The 24,142-nt window shown below is 40.3% G+C and overlaps 1 protein-coding gene across 1 annotated transcript in view; it reads right to left on the bottom strand.

Moving 5' to 3' along the window:
- PRMT3 (protein arginine methyltransferase 3) overlaps positions 1–23,912 on the bottom strand; it is a 53,342-nt gene extending 29,430 nt beyond the window's left edge. The window contains exons 1-9 of the mRNA XM_058026875.1: positions 23,760–23,912; positions 23,073–23,155; positions 21,364–21,413; positions 20,188–20,290; positions 19,625–19,778; positions 16,376–16,517; positions 13,292–13,357; positions 7,999–8,120; positions 5,117–5,216 (exon numbers count right to left, since the gene is read on the bottom strand). Of these exons, the coding sequence (XP_057882858.1) occupies positions 5,117–5,216; positions 7,999–8,120; positions 13,292–13,357; positions 16,376–16,517; positions 19,625–19,778; positions 20,188–20,290; positions 21,364–21,413; positions 23,073–23,155; positions 23,760–23,896 (957 nt within the window). The 5' untranslated portion in view covers positions 23,897–23,912. The remainder of the gene's footprint in view (positions 1–5,116; positions 5,217–7,998; positions 8,121–13,291; positions 13,358–16,375; positions 16,518–19,624; positions 19,779–20,187; positions 20,291–21,363; positions 21,414–23,072; positions 23,156–23,759) is intronic.
- Between the last annotated feature and the right edge of the window lie 230 nt (positions 23,913–24,142).

The raw sequence follows: 24,142 nt of genomic DNA, 5'->3' as shown, positions 1-24,142 counted from the left end.
CTCCTTTGTATCTGTATTCTCTGTTCCTAACAATTATAAAAGGCTCTTTGATGCCTTTATATTTTGCATTTTGCATTTTCCCTAATATTTAAATATACTACAGCATTGTCATATTCATTTTCATTTTAATTCAAAGCTACATAAAAATATTTAACCAACTGATCAAAATATAAGTATTAAAGTTCTTTTAGCTTTAGTGTTTCAGTATTTACATGATAATCTTTGTAGAGAAAAAGAGTTCAAATTCTTTAAAAGCATCAAAAAGTGATTAGCATGTTTACAACAGCAAGAATTAGCAGAATTGTTGGTGCAGCTGAAAAAAATCTGTGTAAAGACAGAATTTAGAAGCATTGTTTAACTACTTGAATAAGCATTTGAGCTTCCTCTCCACTTGCTATCAAAGACGCATTTGATTATTTTCTATAACATTACTGAACCTGGTCAGGTTCTCCAGATTCAGTAAGGCCCAATCCTGAACATTTAATGAGATGAAAAACAGCTATCAAATCACAGGCCCAGAGACTCGGCTTTATCTTTTTTAATTCCCAGTGGTATAAAAAAAAGTGCATTATTGTCTTAAATGGAAGTTTTCAACGACAAGATTTCCACTGGCCCACACAGTAAAGAAGGTATACACGACAGACGAGACAACAGATTCTGATCTCTGACACAAAATTTAGTCTGGCATTCACAAATGCACAAAACTGATGTGGTCCACTCTAGGTCATGGAAAAATACTTTTTATTTGACAAAATTCCCTCCAAGCCTGCAGCACAGTTAAATGCCAAGCAGCAGCCACACACAAACACTTCAGCATGCTCTGCTGCAGCACCATCTCCCACATGCCTTCATGCTGATCTCTCATGTACATTTTAAATTTTAAAAAAAGAGGAAGTAATTAATTACTGACAGAGCAAGCTCACAAATGTCAGTGTCACAGCTTGACTTTGTCATTCTGCACACCCTGTTGTTTCCTTAAAGCAATAAAAGTAAGAACACCAAATGGGAATATGTGAAGAGCAGAAATGTGATCCCCATTACTTGTGTTGACAAAAAAAAATCATGCAAGGAAATAACTGTATATCTCTCACAGAAACAGGGGAAAGGAGGAAGGAGAGAGAGGATGCTTTCCAGTGTTTCAGACATCCTCATTTCCTTGTCTTTTCCCTAGATATTGAATGCCTCTGCTCACAGCCCATCCTCATGTATTTTCAAAATTATTGTTAAAAAAAGAAAAAGAAATACAAAGAAAGAGAAGAAAAAGGAGAGAAGAAAATATTAGCTATCTGACAAAAGACATGATTAAAAGACAAGTACTGGGTTGTATCCTAAGTGTATTTTAATCTGACAGTCCATCTCTTCCCCAGTTTTATCTTGTGTAACTCTGCTGCACATTCAGCACCATAAAGCACTGCATTTAAAATAACCCAATTTAGGAGTCCATGCTGTACATTAACAATGTATTTGAGACAACCTTCTCAGACAATTGTCTCTCATAGCAGAGCTTTACAAACAAGAAATGCAGATATTCTCAAGTGAATAAAACTAGCAACCTTTAGCATTATAGTTTTAGCTAGAGAAAGGAAGCAAAACCAATACTGATGGCAAGAAAAATCTGCACACAGACGCAGCTGTGCAAGGACATTCCAAAAAGCACTGCATACATTTTGGTTCTTTCTGCACTCATCTTTTCAATAAGCAGTCTATGAAGTTTACAATTACTCTACCTAAATATGGGAGCAATAATTCAGTCACTTTTGTATGTCATATTTTCCTGCCCAGGAATACATGTAAGTCAACACCCTGAATAAGAAGTAAGGGATTTAGAATAAGTAAGGGATTTATCTGTAGGTGACTTGTAACACAAGCAACAAAATATGAGAGCCTGGTACTAGCATACAAATCTTTAGTTATACATATTAGGGTTTTTAAAGGTTTCACATATCAGAGCTCTAGGCAGGCAGGATGGTGGGTTGGGAAGGATGAAAGTTTGACAAGGAAGTCTCACAGATGCTTGGCAGAAAGATTTTTGAATGTAGAGTCTGATGAAGGAATAGAGATGGAAGCAAGTTTTGATCTAGAAGAACAGAATTGCTGAGCCAGTCTGACTGGATAACCAAGGAGGCAAAGGGTGTGTTAGTTAGAAGGGTATTTATGGCTTAGAGCAAAGGATAAACCCACCCCAAACAAGATGATGTTTTTACCAAGCAGAAAGATAGCACAGGCAAACAAGTCAACAAAGTTGCAAACAGAAAAAAGATTTCAAAATTTTCCACTGCAAGAAAACTGAAAAACAACTTCTAGTTTAAACTGTAATGTACTGACTTTTAGTGAATGAAGAACAGTAACATGAGTATGGTAATTATAGCAGTTATGATAAGCTATAGATAAGGTGTAGATTGGTTCTACTGTATGAAGATGCTTAGCAAAGAAAAGTATAGAATGCATGTAACCAAACTTCAGACACAAACTTCAGATGTCACAAGCTGAATTTAGAATGTTACAAACATGTTCACTGTTTCATGAACATGCTAATTTCTTTCACAGGCTTAAATAAAATCACTGAAGGTACAGCTGCTCTTCAGTCAGCCCCTAAACCTGGAACACAAAAAAGCCATATACAGAAGGAATTTAAATTGGGAAACTGATTTTGGAAGGTGGTAAGTATGCATTTGAAACACAAATTTCTACAAAGACACACATGCACTCACACACACCTGCCCATTGTGTAATATTTAAGATGCTTCTCCCATTTTTCCATAATTTAAGGGAACAAATTTATAAATTAAAGAGAGGGAGTAAGAGAAGCAGTTTGTGGCAGTCATAGGTCACTGCTGCAATTAAGTAAATGATCGTTAGAAACCATCACACTGAGATGCTCATAATGCAATGCTGTACTTTTTACAAGACACTGCTCTATGTGACAGCTTTTTCAGAAAGCCTAATCTAAAAACAATCCTGGGAGAATGCAGTATTTTTCCTCTCTCGCCTCATACTTGTTTTTAATTTTCTGATGTTCCAGACACAGCTCCACAAAAAAAAAATAAAAGCTTATTGTGTACTGATCTTAAGCAGCATTCTCTATCAAGCAAAACAAAGCTTTGGCTCCACCAAAGGTTTGATATTCACGAATCTAAAAGCAGTTTGTTTCCTAAACAGAAACAGCAACTTTCCATATTTTTATTACGAAGAAAAGCCTAAGAATTTTCCTGCCAGTCCATACAGATTCTCTGCATAAAGAAGCAAAATCTGACATATACTGAATTCTTTTTAACCCTCATGCTCACATATTAAGAAGTGATTTCACACTATATAATGTAGGGAAGGAAATGAGAAAGCAAATTCACACAAGAAAGGCAGACAAAGAAAAATCTTCATCTGCGTTAGACAACATAATGTTCCTTTGTGGACAGTGCTGGAACATTGTGTACCCTGTCCAGCTATCAATCTTACTTGCACAGCATTGTCCTCTTTATCTCTGTCATGCAGTAACCTATAAAAATCCTAACACTTCAAAATATTTAGAATACCTAATTAACTGAAGTGCACATGGCTATGTAATTTTGACATAAAAAAGGTAAATTAGCACACAAAACAAAAATATCCAACATTCAATACTTTGTTTCTCACAAGAGCTGAGTGTTGAAATCCTTTAGTTCATCTTAGAGGCACTGATTTACAACATGACCTCAGCTCACCTGTCCAGGTTCTCTATAAAACCAAATCTGGGCTCCAGAAGGAGAAACGTGATTTTGGGAACATTAATCTTGCTGCACGTATTAGGAGGCTGATCAGGAGTTTCTCTGAAAAAACTGTAATTACACTTCTAGTAAAGCTACCATACTGTCAGAAATCACCAATCATGATGTGATATTTTTAAATCACTGGTTTAAGCCAATGGCTTAAACTATCCTTGAAACTAGTGACCTCAACACGAAATTAAGCTCATGCTTCAAAGAACACACATCACACACAGCAGGGCAGGAAAAACTGCAGATTTCTAATTCCTAGTTCACTGACACATGTAATATTTAACAAATATATACAAAAAAGGCAAACCAATTTATTTGCATCTTTCCCTGAAAAACAAGTAGATACATATGGATTCACAGATGAGTGCCTGACCTCCCCACCAAAGGCTGTTTTATATAACAGAACAGCCAGTTTTATAAAAAAAGAAACAAACCTCACAAAGAAACAAGTAACATTGAATATAAGCTTTCCTTCCCGATCTTAAATTTCAGGCAGAAAGGAATTTTTAAGTCCCAGCAGCTGGAAGTAACATGAAGAAAATCTGGGCTTTGAAGTGCTTTTTGAAGGTCAGTGATGTGAGGATCCTGAATAGCAGAAGTTCACAAAAAAACAGTTCAAAGAGACGTTTCCTACCACATTTTTGATAGGCAACAGGCACTCCTATGTCACTATGAAACTCAGACTGGCACTGGGTTTTGTCACACAGATTTCTTTGTTAGGATTAATGGCAGGTAGCAAGGACAGGGGTTTAACAGTTACTGTTCACCACACGAACAGGTAACAGGCCAACAGCTGAAACCCAATGGATTCCAGGAGATGGCTCATTTAGACACTGCTGTCCATCACACTTCTTTTGTACCTTTGAATCAGTGTTTTTACTGCCATGCTGAAACCAGCAATGAAAGCAACATTGTTTTCAAACTCTCCCAGTGTTTGCAGATTTCCAGAGGCAGCACCTCCCCTCCTTATCACCTTTCCTGCAGTGTCAGGAGAGTCCTTGGCTGAATTTGCAGACTGAAGGTATTTTACCTATCAGAAGGAGCTGGCTAGGTGACTAATACAATATTTCTCCATTGCTTTCAGCAGTACGACTTAGTGCTTTACAGATTTCCAAACCAACTTCATAACAGAAACCTGCTGCACCTACAGCAGCTCAACTGTACTTAGAAGAGCTTGAGCAAGAAGGACCAGGAATTGTGTCCAAGTACCACACAATCAGGACTGCCATCCCATCTCTGACATTGTCAAAGACACTGTTGGAATCATGACAGATGCTTTGGTTAAAAAAATCCAACTTTTCAAATGAAATAAAACACATCTTTTTTTCTGAAAATAACTTGAAAAGAATAGCCATGCACCTTACCATCCACTCAGATATAATTACATCCACTTTTTCCAAAGGCAGATCAACTTCCTCAATTCTTCCTTTGACTAACGTAATAATCTTTTCAAGTTTATTTAATCTGCAAGTCAAAACATAAACAAATTAGTTTATATTTCCAATTTATGCTGTCAAGAGAGCCATACTGACATCTATATTTCACATTCTTCCCCTCACAAACTTTTTGGCTTAACTAATCAAGAAGCACTGGAATGTACTATTCCTCAGTTTTATTTCAGAGGGAACATTTCCAAGTAGCTAAAAATTGCAGCAGATTTAGTGCTGGGAGAAGATGGCAGGCAGTACCTCTGTATACCTCCAACGTGCCATGCATGCAAATAGGCAAGCTTCAGACACCAGGAAAACAGGGAAGAGGACAATTTAAAACTGCTGCTCCTCTTTATTTAGAAGTTGCTTGTTTCCATTTCTCCTCCTCTGACCTCCACAGCAATCACAGCCTACTCACCACTCCAGGATGGCAGGGGAAATTAACTTCCTCACAAAGCTGCTTTGCATGACTCGGTTTTTATTTAACCAAACCAGCTGCAAAGTCACTGAGAACAGAGCTTCCCCCTAAATCAGTGCTGCAGTTACTGCACAGTAAAGGCACCCTCCCCACGGGGATTTGGGCAAAAGCACCTGCAGTGATCAGGGATGAGCTCACACGCACGTCACGGTACAGCCATCCTGCGTAAGGAGGGAAGGACTGGGACAGGACACAGCTTTTGAAACAGCAACTGCATGATGGGGAATTCAGCAAGTGTGCAATGCTTGAAATGCACTGCTTCTCTTCTTGGCAAACCATATTAGCCTTTCTTGCACTTCTTTTTATCACCATGGCTGTTGTTACAGAGGGCAGAGAAGTACTCTCAGCACAGAAATTTATCTTCCCACCGCAGTTCTTATCGCTGCCCCTTCCCTCCCTCTCCTGATATCTTACTCTTACATTCTGTCTGGCTTTCAGTGCAGACCAGTAATGACATTAAAAATTCAATCCAAGAGACAATGGAAGAATGATCACTATGAAGGGAGGGAAAGGAAAAGGTCAAAGGGCTCCCTGAACACTTGGGCTGTTGCAAAGACAAATTAAATCCTCTACACACGACAGTTTTCTGTTAGAGGATAGCAGTTCATTACTAAAATCATATTCAACGGTCTAAACAGAAGTACAATCAGAAGTTCAAAGTGAGGAATGTTAAAGAGCTACCACCCACAACAATAATTTAAGAAGAACTAAGAGATCTAAAGATAACTTACTAAATGACCACATCCAAGGACATGATTTAAAACAACAGAGAGAAAAGGATTCATTCACTACATACTTGTTTTCAATTATAATGTTTAAATAACCCAAACCAACCAATGTAGTTTACACACTGTAGGAAAAATTGAGATGTTATTTAGGAAGTCTATTTCAACTTTCTGTTTTAGCTTAACAGTGATGAATGACAAAAATCAAGTAATTCACTGTGCTTGAAATTTTACAGGGACTATTCACAGCAAGAAAAAGAAAAGGCAATCATTTAGTTTAAAGTAAGTTTATTTTTAAGGCTACTCAGGCTATGTATTCTGGTTCACTTACACACATGGGTGGCACTGTTTCCAGTAATTAGCATGCTAGAAATTAACCTGGATTCTGGGAAGGACAGAAGCATTGAGCACACACTTGAATCACAGGTGGAAGTGTGCCTCAACAGTCATTTTTTAAGCTACAGAGCTGTTTAGTGCTCCAATAAATATTTGTTATTCCACTGCAACTTTGTCAGCTTTATTCCTTTAGGAAAAGTAGCTTTAAACAGACAAATATAAATTGCTTTGATGTGAACTGCAGACTTTAATGTGAATTGCACCTTGTATAGGAGAAAGTACCTCTAAATGTGCAGCCTTACTGATTATTTGCTGCATACCTCAAGTGGCAATTCATCACTCTTAAGAGTTTTGATTCATTGCTTTTCTTAGAGGCCTGCCCTTCTCCTCCCCAAAGAATAATATATACTGACTGTTACTTCTACTCTCCCCCAAGTATAAATAACACTCAAAAGACTTTATGCACTTGTTGAAAGTTAAAACAGCCCCAAATTTGTCATCTAGTACATTAGATATAAAACACTATTTCACATCTGCAACCATTCTGAAGATGTCAGGAACTCAGAGGCAAGGTTCTCTCTAAGGAATGACTTCTTGTGCCAGAGAAGTATTTTAGTCAAACATTCACTTAAGGTTCAACATGGTGCTTTTCCCAAGCAGATATCTGAGTAATTTTACAGCACCCAAGTGTGCAGTGCTGCACCACCAATGTGTGAGTGGTACCTAACAAATTCCCCACAGACAACATTACTTTACTCCCAAGTTTTTCAGTATCTACTTGGATTTTATTCTCACAGTTGCTCTTACAAAATCATCCTAAATGAAAAAACATACAGGCTTCAGCTATCAACAGTGCACATGGACATTACACTCCTCCTACCTCATCCTAGGAAATCCTTTGTAAGTCTCCAGACGTCATTGCTTGATTTTTACACATGCTCAGCCTCCCTAAATATCCTCCACAGGCAAATATGCGACATGTGGAGTGGATAAATGAATGAGGAGATGGGTCTGGGCCATGAGGTTCAAGAGTTGAGAGGAGCACAAATCCTCACTGGTAGCCAGGTACCAGAGGTGTCCCTCAGGGTTCAGTGCTGGTTCTGATGTTAATGAACACCTTTAGAGACCTAACTGGACAAGATGTACCCTCAGCACTGCTGAATTAGGGGAGAGCACTTCACAGGGTAGGCCTTTTATTTTCTGTAACACAGACAAATTACAGAAATTATTTTAAATTCCTATAAAGAAACAAAACTAACAACCACAACTTCTCCTACCTAATGATGTCCATGGCCTGATAGATGATTTCAGATTGGTCAACTCCAATCACTTTCTTGGCACCTGCTCTGGCAGCAAACATAGAGAGAATTCCAGTTCCACAGCCAACATCCAAAACCACCTGAAAGGGAGAAACAAAAGCAAAACAACCTTATTTTCCTTGCTATGATTTTTCTACACTTCTGTCTACATCAGTGAGATAGCACATTCCAACAGAAGGCATAAAGTCTTGCTGTTACATGCACAGACATCCAAGTCACACTGCAGGTCTAACTCCCACTCTACCACCTTCTCCAGGCAGACAATGAAGCCCATGAATTTCAGCTGCAGATTAACCCAGTCCCATGGGAAACAGCAGCAAGCAATTATGTGGGAAATACCTAAAATGCTACATGAAGAGAAAAAGAAAATTCTAGCCTGAGCAGTTTCCATCACTGAATCACTAATAATTGAACTGAGAAAATGTATTCTAGTTGCAGTTTTTTAATTAAAAGTCTATTCAGAAACTTTATTTAGGAATCCTATGCCAGACAGGGGCACACTGCCTCAAAACAGCTATGGCTCAAGAGGTCTAAATTTTAAAATGGTCACTGGCACAGTTTTAACCCCTGGAAATATTTTCTGTTTAGTGCTATTGATAATCAAAATAGAGTGAAAAAAATCTAGTTAAGATGGAATCCCTAGAGTTTTCATGAAAGAGTGAATTCCACCACTACAGCTGGAAAAAGTATGCCATAAGATCCATGGAAATGCATGGGGTTTTGCATATCACATATCAGCTACTACAGGAAGACTGAAAAGTTAAAAAATGTGAAGCAACTAGGAAAAGAGCACCAAATTTATGACTAAGTGTTGTTGAGCTGCCAGCAGTTTTAGGCTTCACAGATATTTTACTAACTAGCATTTTTCAGACCTTGCTATCACAATGTATTTCTTGTAACTGCTGGAAATTCTTAACAGCTACAAACCTAATGAATGTGTTACAGCAGATTTTTAAGCTGAGTTCCAGGCTTGTTGTTTTCACAGAATTATTGGAGCTGAAAGGCATCTCTGGAGATTCTGAGGGTGTATTTTACTAGATTGGCCAGATGATCAATGGTCTTGTTGTTAGACTCATATCTGATATAACTAAGCTTTACTAATGGTGTAAAAAAACTCACAGCACCAAAACCAAAAATGTTCTGAAGTCTGAAAATCAAAATAAGTTTTCTAAACACTACGTAGAGCCACTCATCTCATGTACAGCACTTAAGCATGAACAGAACCAGAACTGTAAAGAAGTTACTTGCCCATACGTAAGACCTAAAATGAAAGTACAGCTTAAAACATGCTTAAGTTAACAAGAACACTGAGTCAGAATTACCAGTCACAGCAAGAATTTATTAGAAAGGAAAACTGATGTCACTGTCTTTGTCCTCACAGCACAGGGCTGTTAAACCTACCCTCACAGCTTTCATCACATCAAACATTTTCCCAAAGAAGGCATCCAATCGCTCACTGATCAATACCACATTTGAGAACTATAATCCCATAAAATATTTTTAAAAATACAAAAAAATAAAGCAATAATGCACCCTGCTGCTGATACACTTTCCAGCTTATCATCTACTGATCACTCTCGCTTTGGCATAAGAAAACCTGGCATTTCACCTGGCCAAGAGCAGCAAAGCAAATACTGGGATGCTCTGCTCCTCAGGTGTGCCTGCCTTCCTTGTATACAACTCTGTCCATTCTGAGGATGGACACAGAACAATGATCCTGAAGGCAGCATGAACAAAACCAGCTGCTCATCCTCAGCAGTACAGAGAAGGGAGCTGCTGCTGTGGTGGTCTGGGAAGCAGTGACTGCAGCACTGATACCACCTGTCTCTGTAGAGCCACTCAGAACCTGGAGACAGACCAAAAACCATCAGTATTGTGGCCTTTTACAGCAGCTTGTGCAGAGGGAACTTGTGGATAGAGTTATTTGTTCCACCTGCAACTCTTTTGTAGCCATGTTTCAAAAGGAGTCAACTCTGTAGCTCAGAAATGAGAGAAATCCCTCAACTGTCAATCTGCTGGAGACAGGAATAGAAAATAAAAATCAGTATTCTTGCAGCTGCTGAAATCTCCCACCCTCCAACATCACCTAACATTTCACCTATGGTAGTTAACAAAATCACTGAGCCATGACAGGTAGAAGTCACAGCCAAAAATAAACCACTGTGAAAGAATCATCTTGATGCGCAGTTGCATGAAAGAGAGCAATCACCACAAAGTGGAAAAAATCAAAACAGACACCATGTTGGACAGCTGCCCTGGTCACTTAAAAACCCAGATGGAACTCATCTAGCCTTAGGCAGGGGATGGGATGGAAAGGAGGCCCTGGAGAGAAAACACAGGCTGGAATATGTGTGAGAAGGGAAAGACAAGCAGAGTGATCATCAATTAGCCTGAGGACAAGGGTCTACAGCCCACACGCTCCTGCAGTGATCACATATGGCCTCTCAGCAAAGACCTGAGCAGCTGCACAGGTGATTTCACCACACCACAACACGCTGCAGCTCCACATGCTCCTCTGCAGCCTGAGCAAAACTGATATCCTGCTTTCAGTGATAGCCTACCTTAAACTCAGAGAAACAGGAGGCCAGGGACTGTGGCCAACTAAATTCATTTCATCAATGAACCCTTAGTGGGACAGTAGTTTAAAAGCCTATTTTATTCCCTGAATATGGCACTGATGCTTGCCTCAACATTTCAGTTGTCACAATGAAAACTCAAGCATGGCAACAGTGCTTTACTAAATTATTTTTCCACTCAAAAATACTCTCATTGTAAAATGGACCACACTTCCTTTTACTGAGTACAGCCACCTTCATTTCTCCTGCCAGGTAATCTGAATTGTCCCATTCTCATCTCAAACACATTTGGCAGGTTGAAAACAAAGGCAGCAAGCAGGATTTGTTCCAGTTTTAATAATTTATTTTGAAAGCTAAGACAGAACAAGCTAATTGGCTGATTCTGAATAAAATAATAAACAAACCTAGATAGTGTTATCATCTATCAGCATGCAATCACACCTCTTTAGTATCCTAAATGCTAGGATGCAGACTTGCATCTAAAGTGAGTATGAAAATTCAGCTCTTTGAACAAGCCCCTCCCAGACTACCTCATAATAGTCCACTCAGAAAACACCAAAAAGCATCAGTAGGTATTTTCCAGAGAGGACTAGCATAAGAGAGTTCTAGGAAATGCAGTATCAGACTTTTTCCTCAATTTTTTTGAATTGTTATTAAAATTAAAGGGAAAACAGCCTTTGGAATTTTCATTCATTAGTACAGCCTGAGAGCATTATACAAATACATTAAGTTAAACTAAGTATCCTACACAGCTCCTTCAGCAGAAGTGTGTAACAGATGTCACTTCAAAGCCAGGTTTCTGCAGCAAACTTCATTTATTCTCTAGCAATGTCCCAAGAGAAAGCTGCATCATGTGGCCAGACACACAAGTTAAGCAGGACACTGGTCACACAGGTGGGGCACACTGAGAACTCAAAGCAATCCAGATTCTGTCTTTCAGTTCAACCTCAACACACCATGATGGGTTTGGATGCACCATGATTTGAGGGAACCTTGATCAATAAACTGCTGCAAAAAGCATGTTCAGAAATCAGTTTGTGAGCCTTCTCCAGAGCAGCTGAGTGCTTTTACACCAGAGTAAGCACACACAGTGCCTGAGCTGTTTCCTGAGCATGGGGATCTCCTCCTGGGGCTGAAGCATCATTGACTCTAACAGTTACTCCATGGTTTGTTCTGAATGTTCCCAGAGTGTCCATGCAGCACAGGAGACACACTATCAATCATGAAAAATTACTGTTCCACAAGGCCTCACATTTTGTGTAACTTCAGATCAGCCTTAACCTGCAAAAACCTGCAGTTATCAATTTTGGGGCTAAAAATGTGAAACTACATTTCTCTGGGGAAAGTTCTTTCCTTTATTGATCTTTCTGCTTTGTTGGATGAGCTGCCCACCCACACAGTTATCTGGTGGCATAATTCTATGACACTTTTGCTTGTTCTCTCACTATAATCAAAGAGTTCAGAAATGTTTAGTAGAAACAGGCTTGTGACATGAATTGAGGCAAAAAAGGGAAGAAAAATATTTACTTTCTTTTTTTGCTATAGTTGCCAATTCAAAACTAAGCCATACAAGGAATAGAAGGCATAGGCACTGTCAAACACTGAAATGCTTTCTGTCAGGACAGAACTGCTCTCTCACCTCCCCTGCAAAAGAAGGCTCAGAGGATTGGGATTGCTCAGCCTGGAAAAGAGAAGGCTTTGGGGTGACCTAACAGTTGCCTTCCAGTACCTGAAAAGAGCCTAAAAGAAAGATGAAGAGAGACTCTCCACAAGGGCCTAGAGTGACAGAACAAAGGGGAATGGATTTAAATGGGAGAGAGTAGGCTTACATAGGATACTAGGAAAAAATTCTTCTCAGTGAGGGTGGTGGGGTCCCAGCACAGGTTGCCTAGAAAAAGTGTGAATGCCCCATCCCTGAAAAAAAAAAAACACAAAACATTCAAGGCCAGGTTGGATGGGGCTCTGAGCAACCTGGTCTAGTGGAAGGTGTCCCTACGTAGGGCAGAAGGATTAGAACTGCATGATCCTGCAGGCCCCTTCCAACCCAAACCATCCTATGGTTCTATAAGCTCCAAACACAACACACTCATTAGAAAGCGCCAGCAGAAATACAAAAGGCAAGAGGATTATTACTGTACAGGGGTCATAACCACTGTAAGATCCATCACTGAAATCCCTCCTCACTGCAAATGAAGTACCAGCTCACAGTTGCAAGCCCTTTAACAATAACCACCCAGTCTGGAGACAGGAAACAGCACTAATTCAAAAAAATCAGTTCCACACCAATTCTTTCCCAGCCCTAATTACACAGGGCTTCCAGGACATTTTTACTGTATCAGGCATACATAGAAATTCACTTAATCCTGGTAAAGAGCCCTCAGAGAGACTGCACATAATATCCTCGACAAGAGAGGCTCAACTTCACCCTGCCAGGATAATGAATGAGCTCCCTGCCACGGCACACAGCACAATGACAATAGAGATCAGCACTGCTCTTATCAGCACGCTGCACCCTCAGCAGCTCCCCACCACTGATACGGCCAGAGCGCATCAGATCAAATCCTGCCACTGGAACCTCCATTCCCAGAGCTGCAGAGCAGCCAACCTGCGGCTTTTCTGCCATTTGAGACAAAACAAACCACAGGAATGACTGGATTGCTGAGCAGTTTACCCACCTTGTCCTTGAAGATGTGTGGGTTCTGATAGATGAAGTCACGGTAGCTCTCCGTACGGACTTTATCCTGGCAGCCAAAGAACAAAGAGGGTTCACTTTTTCTGCTTAAGTACAGCATAAAATTCAAAAATGCTGAACACCTGGCTTTTCAACCTGGCCTACAGATGCTTTGCACATACTGTACTTAACACGGCACTGCAATCATGACACTTCTGTATGATAATATTGCAGAATTTACTGCAGCAAATGAAGCCACTTGGCTCAGCTGGAGGAAAAATAAGGAACTATTTTATGGTTTCCTGATTCTGCCTTCTCTTTTGAATGTTTCAAAGATCTTAATACCTGTTCATCACTAACAAGGAACAGCAGTAATAGAGTGACAATATTACAGCAACTTAAATAGAAACCAGCTTAAATAGGAAATTGTGAAAATTTGAATCACATGCTCATAAAATGTTTTGTATCATTTTGTTCTCTAACACCCCTGTGACATGGAGATTTCTGTACAAAAAAAAAAGTTATGCATCAAATTAACTTGGTTTTATTTCTGAACAAGCTGCAGATCTGCAATCCTGATGACAAGCTAGTAGTTAAAGCCCATTTGCTGAAAGTCCAACACAGTAAATAAGTTTGACTGAAATACAACAGGGCCAGAGAAGCTGCAACATTTTCAAGCCTAGAACAAAAAAATATACTATCTTAGTATAAAAAAGCCTGCAGCATAGCTCAGATAACCAGCAAGGTAATCTGTTAAAACATTGATTCTCTTAACATGCATCAGCAGGTACACAAATTGACAGCCAAGTATAGGTTTTGGAGTTGCTGTCACAGTTCAAGTGTTACAGACAAAAAAAATCAGCAATTTTTTGTCTAGTGCAAAAAATGCTGAAGTATAAAATCCTAGTACTTTCATTAAATCTAGAGGATTTTTCTACTACAGCAAGTTAAGAATTTCTAGAAATAACAGAGAAACAGAAATTTTCTACACTGAGAAAGAACAAAGTCTATTTTAATAAAAGAAGAAGATAAACAGTGACAGGAACATTTTTTGATAATAAAAATTTTGGAGACAAAAAATTATCTTGAGACTTGGAAATCCTAAAATCCAGTTCTATGTGTAAGAGCACAATAACACACAAAACCCAAAGAAGCAGCTGGGGTTTATTTTAGAAAATTCTGCTTTAAAATCCTGCATAATTATATTAATAAAAATCCTGCATTAATATTAATAACAGAACCATGACTCTTTAAAACCATATTGCTTTGCTATGATGTTCAGAGCAACTATTTTTAGAACTTCACCTCTACTGCAGTATATATTAGGATTTGCTGGGAGGACCAAAAAAGTGTAAAAATAAATACTCAGTAGAGAAAGCAGCCAGCTGGAAAGCTTTCAGCCTTGCAGCCTGCCCCTCACATGGCTTCAGTACTGCCCCAACCCAAAGCAGCTGGAGCCACAGCCAAGCACCTTGGGATTCTATTCACCAATCCCCTTCTCCACTCAACTTTTCCATGTAATGCTTTCCTGGTTTAAGTAAAATGGTGAAAAAAATTAAGATGACAGCCAAGAAATTCTCAAACACAAAGGCAGAGTAAGGGAAACACGAGTGACTCAGCAAGTGTGAAGTAACAATGTTCTTGCTCCACCTCTCAAGTATTTGCACAAAAATACCCCAAACTGAAATTCTGTCTTACCACTACCAGGCATAAGGACAAAAAAGGTTTCAGAAATGGGCTTACATTCAGACAGCAAGACTGCTATCTTAAAAATGTTCATGTAGTAAGCCACTGTATTTATGTAAATAAGGTAATCAGGAAAAACAACCACAGTGAATGCCTTGCATAAAGAAAAAAATCTCAATGTGCACACAATAAAAGTAATCCATTCCCTATGTTTTGGAAAGCCAAAAGTCTCCTTAAAAGCATTCTGACAAACATACCCTTAAATCAGTAAAATACAATTTTGTACCAATCTCCTTGTGCAGAGATGCAGATTTACTGTAAACTTTATGTGCCAACTGAAAGGCTTCCGCATCCTATACCTACATTATCTCAAATGACAGCTTTACACAGCTGCAAAACCAAACACCTATCTTTTTATCTTCAAGTTACATTTCAGTTGTATTTCCACACACCATACATTTCAGAAAACATTTTTCTAGTTCTGCAGCCATCCCTGTGCTTCTGTAAAATCTCCTCCCCTTAATAATAACCTCACAGTCACACTACTCTTAACACATACTCACATGTATTTCTGCATTGGGGCCACTGAATGATTTACAAAGCTGAAAGCTTTATATGCCAGCTGCAGGCACAAATTCACTGCACAGCTCTGTATTCTGCCTCGACTTTAGACAGGAATTTTTATTTATTTACGCTTAAAATGATAAAACTGCTTATAACTCTCACAACTATGACATCTTCTCTGAAAGGAAGCATTAGGACATTTTAATTTACAAGTTAATTTGAAGCTGTTGGGCTTTGTGCTTGTTTTTTCTTATTTTAAAGTTCAAAGGGCATACATAGGTTTGCCTTAGAGAAGTTTTGAGCATAAACTTGTTTTAATCTTTAGCATATGAAAGGAACTGCTCCAGCATGTTCATGAACACGACAGTTTGTTGTCATGCTATCAATACACCTAACCATGCACAAGTAACATTTTCTGTTTACCAAGTGCAAGAGACAACCACAATATGTGAGAAATGGTCTTGCCTAACAAATTTCAGTTATAAGGAAAATGTAAAACTGTAGAAAAATATTCACTGTCTGGACTATGTTTTATCCTTCGTGTTTTAAACAACAGGAAAAAGCTGCTTTTGGCAAGGTAGGGCTGTGGCACAGGTACTGTATTATCAACACAACTGTAAATGATTTTCTGTTCCTAATGCCTCCTGTAAACAGAGCTTACACAACGGAAATAAAACTGAAAAATGATCTCTTAGTCCAAGTACCACCAAAAAACCTCTCCTGGACAGAAAGGGTTAAAAATGCAGCTGCTTTGCAGTATATTTATGGGCACACAGCCCACTTGATTCCACCTCTCCTCTTCAGTCCCAGGAAGGGGCAGTGGCGATGGCTTCCTGACCTTTAGCATCTCCTCGTGTATGCCATGGTGCCCATAGGAGCTGAAGTAAACGCCATCCTCGTCCTCCCGCAGGTCTGCAATGGCGCTGCACGGCGGGCTGCTCCTGACATCCGTGCTCATCACAAAGTCCTGAGCAAACTGCCTGTAATCAGTGTGAAATACACCCTTGAGACGTGTTTATGGCACCACGGGAAGGAGGCTGGGCAGGGGGAAAGGGCCCAGGAGAGGGCAGGAATGGACGCAGGCTGCCCTGGGGCTGGGCAGCACCGGCAGCAGCAGCTTTAGGTGTGCACATCCTCCCTCTGCAGGCTCCTCACGGCTGCTGCAGCACCCCGGCGAGCCCAGCTCCTGCTGGCAGCAAGCAGCTCTCAGCAGTGAAATACTGGGGGGCAGTTTCTGTTTCTAAGGCAGAACTATCTGTTTTGAACTTGCCGGTATGGAAGCCAGCACTGCAGCGCCAAGGTGCTTCAGGCTGTGCAACGCAGATATGGACTCAACACAAAGAGCACAAAACTGCAGCCCACACGACACTGGGTGACCATTGGAAGGGAGAAGGAAGCATTTTAAAACTGAGGCATTTGGGTGAAAAGAAAAAAAGAGTTTAAAATTCAATTTATTACTTGAATTTTATGCTGCTTATTTTCCCTCCTCCCTGCTCTTGCATTCCTTCAACACGTAAAGAAAGGCTGAGAGAGTTGGGATTGCTCAGCTTGGGGAAAACAAGCCTCCAGGGTGAACCCACTGCTTCTCTTAGCTCCTAAAAGGGCTACAAGAAATAGGGACAGGGACTTTGGACAAGGACAAATGGCTTTTAAACTCAAAGACTGTAGGTTTAGACTGGATATTAGGATGAAATTTTTTACTGTGAGGGCAGTGAGGCCCCAGCACAGAATGCCCAGAGAAGCTGGGGATGCCCCTGGGTCCCTGGAAGTGTCCAAGGCCAGGCTGGATGGAGCTCTGTGCAACCTGGGAGGTGTTCCTGCTTGGAAGTGGATGAGCTTTAGGGTCCCCTCCATGTTCTCAGTCCTAAAAGCATGCTGGATGACAAAATACACAAATCAAGGGGTTTATAATGAAAACACTACTAGACATTAACAAGCAGATCATACTACACTCACAAAGAAGTGAAAAAGCAAACACACTTCAGCCAGACAATATTCCTCCAAGGTCTACAGTCCAACAGCAACAAAAGCTGCATCCCAAACCACTCCAAAGCCTCTGACTCTCACCTTTAACAGCAATCACACCCCCTTAAATGGGACTTTCACATATAGAAACTGTAGGGAACAATCTCATTACCAATATCTTCCTTATAGAAGAACAAAAGCAAAAATACTATTTCACTCCTGATATTTCAAATACTTCCCTGCTCAGCTAGTTTGGATGGGGAAGAGAATATGGTAAGGGATTTTGTATTGAAATTTTGTCAGTTTCAGAAACTTCCTATATTTTTTTACACACAAATGGTCTGGATCTTTTTTTAATATTGCTCTTACCACAGTACTTTGCATTTTCTTTACTTTCATACAAATATCTACATGATACAATTTTAAACTTCCATAAAATAGATTCTGTGACATACAATTACATATAATTAGCACTGTGTGAGATTTAAATGATTTAATTCAAAATTATTTAAGCCAATAGTTGCCCTAATATAGGCATGCAACACAAGCACCAAAGAAATTCCAAAGACAGAGCTGTCCTGCTGGCTTCTTAATCAAGAAAAAGGGTAAGTAAAAACAAAAGCCATCACCTCTAAATAGGTGACAGATTAAAAACTCAGCATAGACAAGCTGTGCTGTGAAGTCTCCAAGTTACATTTAACACCAAAGGTGATCTGATTTATAAAAATGTTACTGTCATTATTTCCCAGAGGTTTACCTGAAAGGGAGCAGGTGATATTCTGTGCAATAACCTCCAGCACAAACCACTGAATTACAGCATTTAGACTGCTACAATGCAACTGAATCATCTGTCCATAATTTAAAACTGTGCTGCCTCATCAGATCTACATCTGGCTATTTTTGCTGCCAGCTGACCCCTGCTGAATTGAAGAGGTTGCATTGAGAAAGAAAAACTAAAGGCTCCCTCTTACAAGAGCAGACAACTTGATATATTTACTTAAAATAAAAAATCTGTAAGCCTCACTGAAGTTTAGAGAGCTCAAAAGAAATTGCTACTGATAACCTGTGAGGGGGTGTTTTGTTTAAAATGAATATGAATGGAACATAAAAAAGCAAAAAGACACACAGAAAATACCCCCAAGTTTTTGAAGCACAATGATAAATTTCTTCAATTCTTGCTGTTTATGATCAATTAAAGCATAATGTATACAAAGATACCAGAAAAGCACTGTGTGCAAAATTCAAACTCATCTGAAGACAAAATGGATCCTTTTTAACATAAATAATTGTTCACAGCTAGGGGATTTGAATACATTTAATATTTTGGTGTATTTAGTTACTTGTAGCTCCAAATGTGTACTGTCAAAATGTACAACACACACTCAAACTTTACAACACAAGGGTTTTCTGATTAGCTTCTCACACAAAAGAACATGAATTATTTTTTCAAGTCTCTTAAATATAATTTCAGTTCCTCAGTGCCCAGTCAGTGTGATCTCATGCTTGTAGGGGATTTAAATGAAGTTTATATTTCTGTGTTACCCATGAGCATCATCAATCCACATGCAGACCTCAAGATTTAGAAGAGCTACAGGGATGTCCTGACTGCATACTCTTACTACCCTCATCTGATACCAAAAACAAAAGTAGCTGAAAAAAGCTGATTTATTAATTCCACTGAGAGCTTCTCCAAACGAACTCTACTGACAACTACTGTTTGAAGCCAACTCTGAACATCTCTGGAGTCCTGTATTTAATTTGCTCTCTCTCCTCTCCAGTGTGTGCATCCTCAGTGTTCAAATGCCTACCTAAAGAATTAACAGAAAGGTATCTCAAAAAACAAAGAGTAGTCTGAAGGAAAAAACCTGAGTGATGTGCTTGCTTAGCTCTCCCAAGCATACTTTGTCCTTTCAATCTGTGCAGGTTTCTGTGCAGTTTTTACTAACCATCTACAGGAAATGTACTATCTGCAACAGACAAGTCAAACCTACAGTCCCATCCCAAGGTCAGTTTCATGTTACATTCTGCTACTTCCTTCAATTTCTGTTTGTCCTCGAACATGAACATCTCATCTAAAACACATCAAATAAAAACAGCCCCAAACTTCAGTTCAGACACTTACTTCATCTTCTGAAGATCATCCTGTGCCCTAGCCAAGGCTGCTTCTGCAGCTCTGGCTCTCTGTTCTGCATGCTTTAACTGTTCCAGGAGCACCATGGTGTCACTTAAGCCATTAGAAGGCAAAACTTTCACAGGCTCACAAAGATCTTCTATGTCTGATAAAACAGGGAGGAAAGAGAATACCTACCAATCATGTTTATGATCTGTTTGCAGCAGATCATAAACACTTCATGCTAGTTCTGTCTTGGTACAAGCTGGTTGTTTTACAAAAGGCACAACTGAATTTGACAGGGCTAACTACAAAACACAAAAAGCAATTCTTCTGCCTAGGAAGAAGCAGCAAATATAGAAGCAGGGTCTAAGTTAAGGCAAATAAATCCAGAATTCAGGCTTCCTTAAATACCACTGTTTGATTATTTCTAGAAGAGACATTTGGTTTAGACATTAATTAAATTAGATATAATTAGTACAAGGACTTTCTCAGACACATAAATTGAGTAACAGTGACAATCCTCACCAACTCTGACAATACCACATTTACCCCACAAAGCAGGAGTTATTTACCAAACTGAAGGAGGAGATCATCTTCAAGTTCTGGTTTCAAATATTCCTCTCCTTCCCAAGGCAGTGGGCTGCTGAGAGAACTCAAATATGCTGCAGTTGGTTTCTAGACAGGAGAAGAACATGTACACTAAGTTTCTTTGAAAACACCAGCCCTCCAGTTTCATTCAAGGAAACAAGGCAAAGACATGTTCTTTCACACAGTGAAATATGCAGGGTATTACTGAAGGACCTTTGCAGCAAAGGCTGGCAAAGGAATTCTGTGCCAGCAGTAATGCACAGCACATTGACAGATGCTGAAGGATACCTGCAGGATTGCACTGCTCTTAGGAACCAAGTCCACTCAGGTATGTGGCTAATCAAAAAATCCAAGCTACTAATCCTGTCAGGTTCTTACATGAACAGTGCTGTAGGAACAGAAGTCAGAAACTTCTGTCTCTCCTGTTTGCATCCAGTTAATCCTTGGTTAAGAAAAGTGAAGTCAGTTTTGGACTTCAGTTTTTGCCTGTGCTTACTCTACACAGTTATGCATTAAATAACTACTCAAGGATTTAAGATATGTAGACTGAAGTAAAAACTACATAGTAAGATAAGATGGTATTGAGTTTTAACCTAAACTTTAAAGGAATAATGAAGGAACAAAGTCACAAGACACACAAAATATATGAAGGCCTATCTTAAAACTGTAGGTTCCCATCAGCTTTCCAGACTCAGGTATAATTTTAGAGAGTTTTAAGTTCTGTAACTTGAGGGATCAACTATTGCCCTTACTAAGTAGGGGTCTGGCCAGCTCACACCCTCAGGAAAAGTTTTTACATCAACACACATGCAAGGACTGAGAAACTTCAGTTCTTGAGAAGTGAACACATTTCTGAAGTGAGACAGCAGAGTCAAAGGCCCAAAGAATCTGAATAAAACAAGATGATACTACACAGCACAGAGGCTTTATGCAAATCTCAACATCCACTTCTGAAAATAAAATTTCACATTAATTAAATATGTTTACAATTAAAACAGCCTCATATCTAGATAAACAGATCAACAGCTACTTTAATTCCCATGATTTCTTTTTCTAAAACTTCAATAGAAAATCTCACACTACTATTAGAAATGGGCAAACTGAAAGCACATCACTATTCTACAGAGTCAGAACACAGAAGTAATAGGTGGCACACCTACCTTTAATCTGGCAAAGTTTATTAGTTTAATGTATCCATAAAAATCGAGTCCTGAGTGGAAAAAAAAAAAAGGGGGAGAACATTTGTATCACAGAAAAGACCACATGTTTTACAGTTATGTGACTACTAATTACCTGTTCAACTGGAAACTGTTACAAACTTCCCCTTGCATGTACACCACTATGCAGTGCACTCTTCCTATCTTAAGTTTGCCATCTGTGTTCTTCTCTTTAGGACTAACCTGTTGTTATCTTGTTGTATTTCATATTTCTAAAGTCTCGTACCTTCTTGGCAATACTTCTTGGGGGCAGTTCTTCATAGCTCTGACTTCTTCCCCTGCCCATTGCTGCTTCCTACTCAGGGCTCCTTCCAGGTTCTCCCAGCCTGGCCAAGCCCAGCCCCTTTTATCCCAGTTATCTTCACTGGCTACAGCTGCAGCCCAATTAAGGACATTGCAGCTGCAGCCCATCAAAAACAACCAGGGCTTATCAGGGCAAGGCCTATATACAGATATTCAAATACAATACAGATATTTTACTAGGACTCCTACTATACTAACCCAGGAAATCCTCACCCTGGGGGCAAATACATTTGCCACAAATTAAGAATGGAACACATCCAAATGGGAACTGTGGACAGGGTTTTCATTCATTGGCAAGTAAGTACATCAGGACAGCCACTCTTATCTCCTTCCAGCTACCTTGATGGCATTCTAGGCTGCTGTGCTCCCCTGTTCATATTCTTAGCTTTCTGCTTAAAAGAATGGAAACTGATGCTACTCACTAAGAATACCAATACTGATTTAAAATTGCCACCTTGGGCAAAAGCAATAGGAGTTTAACTGTGTTCTTTCCCCAGGAACAGCAAAGATAAACCCAAAATACTTTGTCTTGGATTTTAGACAGAAAACAGACCAGACTAGATCTTAGGATATATAATGACTGCTTCAAGTGACAGACACTCTTAAACTTGACTAAAAAGAATTTAACAGACACGGGATGGAAAGCCTCCCTGTGATCACCTGAAGGACACAAGCCACAGGGCTCTGCTAAATGCTGAGCCCAACAGCATCACTGGTCAGGCAAGAGCTGCCAGCAGATGAGATCAGATCAATCATGCAGTGTCTGGTTCAGGTCAATCAAGTAGGCAGTGAGGAATCAGCACAAGCCAGCAAAGATCAATCTCACTTTTGTCACTGGCTGAGAGCTTTACTGGTAGAAAAGGCATGCAGGAAGCAGCCAGCATTAAGAAAATTTATAAGTCTTTTTCTACAATAGCTCATCTTATTCAATCTTGGAAGCTTCAACTGCAAACCAGGAGATCAGTTCTAAACAAATTAATAGTTGCAATTTATTTTAAATGAGATACTCATATGTTGTATTCATATTGTTGTTACCATATTTCTAGAGTCCCGTACCTCCTGAGTGGCTTCCTCACACGCAGCTCCTCACAGTAGTGTTGCTCCTGCTTCTTCACCAGGACTTCTCCAAGGCTCTCCCTGCCCACCCCACCCCCTTTTATCCCAGTTATCTTCATTAGCCACAGCTGCCCCCCAATTAAGGCCATCACAGCTGCAGCCCATTTACAATAACTGGAATTGGGACAGGGTCACTTCTACAATACAGAGATCTCTCACTGCAATACATACATTTACTCAGGCCCCTATACTCATACACAAAAGGAAATGACAAATCATGAAAAAAAACTTACCATGTTTCTGGATCACAGCACTAACATCAAACTGATGCTCTGTTTTGCTGTGGGAGAACACAGCTTCAGCAGAACTAAACAACCTGTAAATAACAAACTATTAAAAGTGCAATACTGACACATTAAGTTCTAACTTATGAGTGCTATATGCTCTGTTCCGACTTACTGGGTAATGCAGAACACATTTCCTGCCTTTGAGAAAGGCGCTGGCTCACATGCCTGAGCTTTTAAAAACAAAGCTTTTACCTTGTTTGTCAAACATTCTGAGACAAAAGCCAACGAACACAACAATTCTGTTTGACAAAACCACAGATCCTGTTAATTTCCAAACACTGTCTGAGAGCAAAGCCTGCGTTAAACCTGAGATCCAAACCCCACACCAATACAAGCTGGGTGGAGCAGTTTGAGCGAAATAAAATCTCTCATCTCGATACTGGCGATGGGGAAGAGATTAAAAAGAAGAGCCTCCACGCTGCTTCAGCACGAGGGGAGGGGATTACCACGCTACTCCCTCCTTCAATGTGAATCCTCAATCGCACGCTTGGCTCCGCAGAGCCGTGTACGCGATCAGCACGCTACAGAGCGAGCCCCAAAGCAGCGATTCCCGATCCCGCTCCCGCGGGCCGCGCCCAGCGCACCCAGAACAGCGCGCTCCGCACGGGGCTCCGCGCTCCCCGTCCCCCCCACCTGGCACAGAAGAGGCAGCGGGTCTGCTGGGCCACGGCAGCGCCTTCCTCCTCTTCCTCCTCCTGCTCGTCGTCCCAGGCGCCCTCGCCGTCGGACAGTTCGGGCATTTCCTCCTCCTCAGGCTCCATGGCATCCATGTCCCGCCGCTGCCGCCCCGTGGGCGCCGCTTCCGGCGGCGGGGACGGACCGGGCCGCGCTGAGCGCCCCCTGGCGCAGCCTCCGGCCGCGGCCGCGCTGAGGGCCCGGGCCGGCGCCACCTTGCGGGAGAGAGGGGCAGCGGGACCGGCCCTCAGCCACGGCTCTGTCCCTCAGCCACGGCCCCGTCCCTCAGCGTGAAAAATGCATGGATTTCATGATTGGCTTTTGGCAAATATTAAAATGAA

Source organism: Melospiza georgiana, chromosome 6 (assembly GCF_028018845.1).
Source record: "Melospiza georgiana isolate bMelGeo1 chromosome 6, bMelGeo1.pri, whole genome shotgun sequence".
NCBI classification, from domain to species: domain Eukaryota; kingdom Metazoa; phylum Chordata; class Aves; order Passeriformes; family Passerellidae; genus Melospiza; species Melospiza georgiana.
The sequence above is the reverse complement of the archived record's forward strand: the minus strand, read 5'-3'. Positions and strand labels throughout refer to the sequence as shown.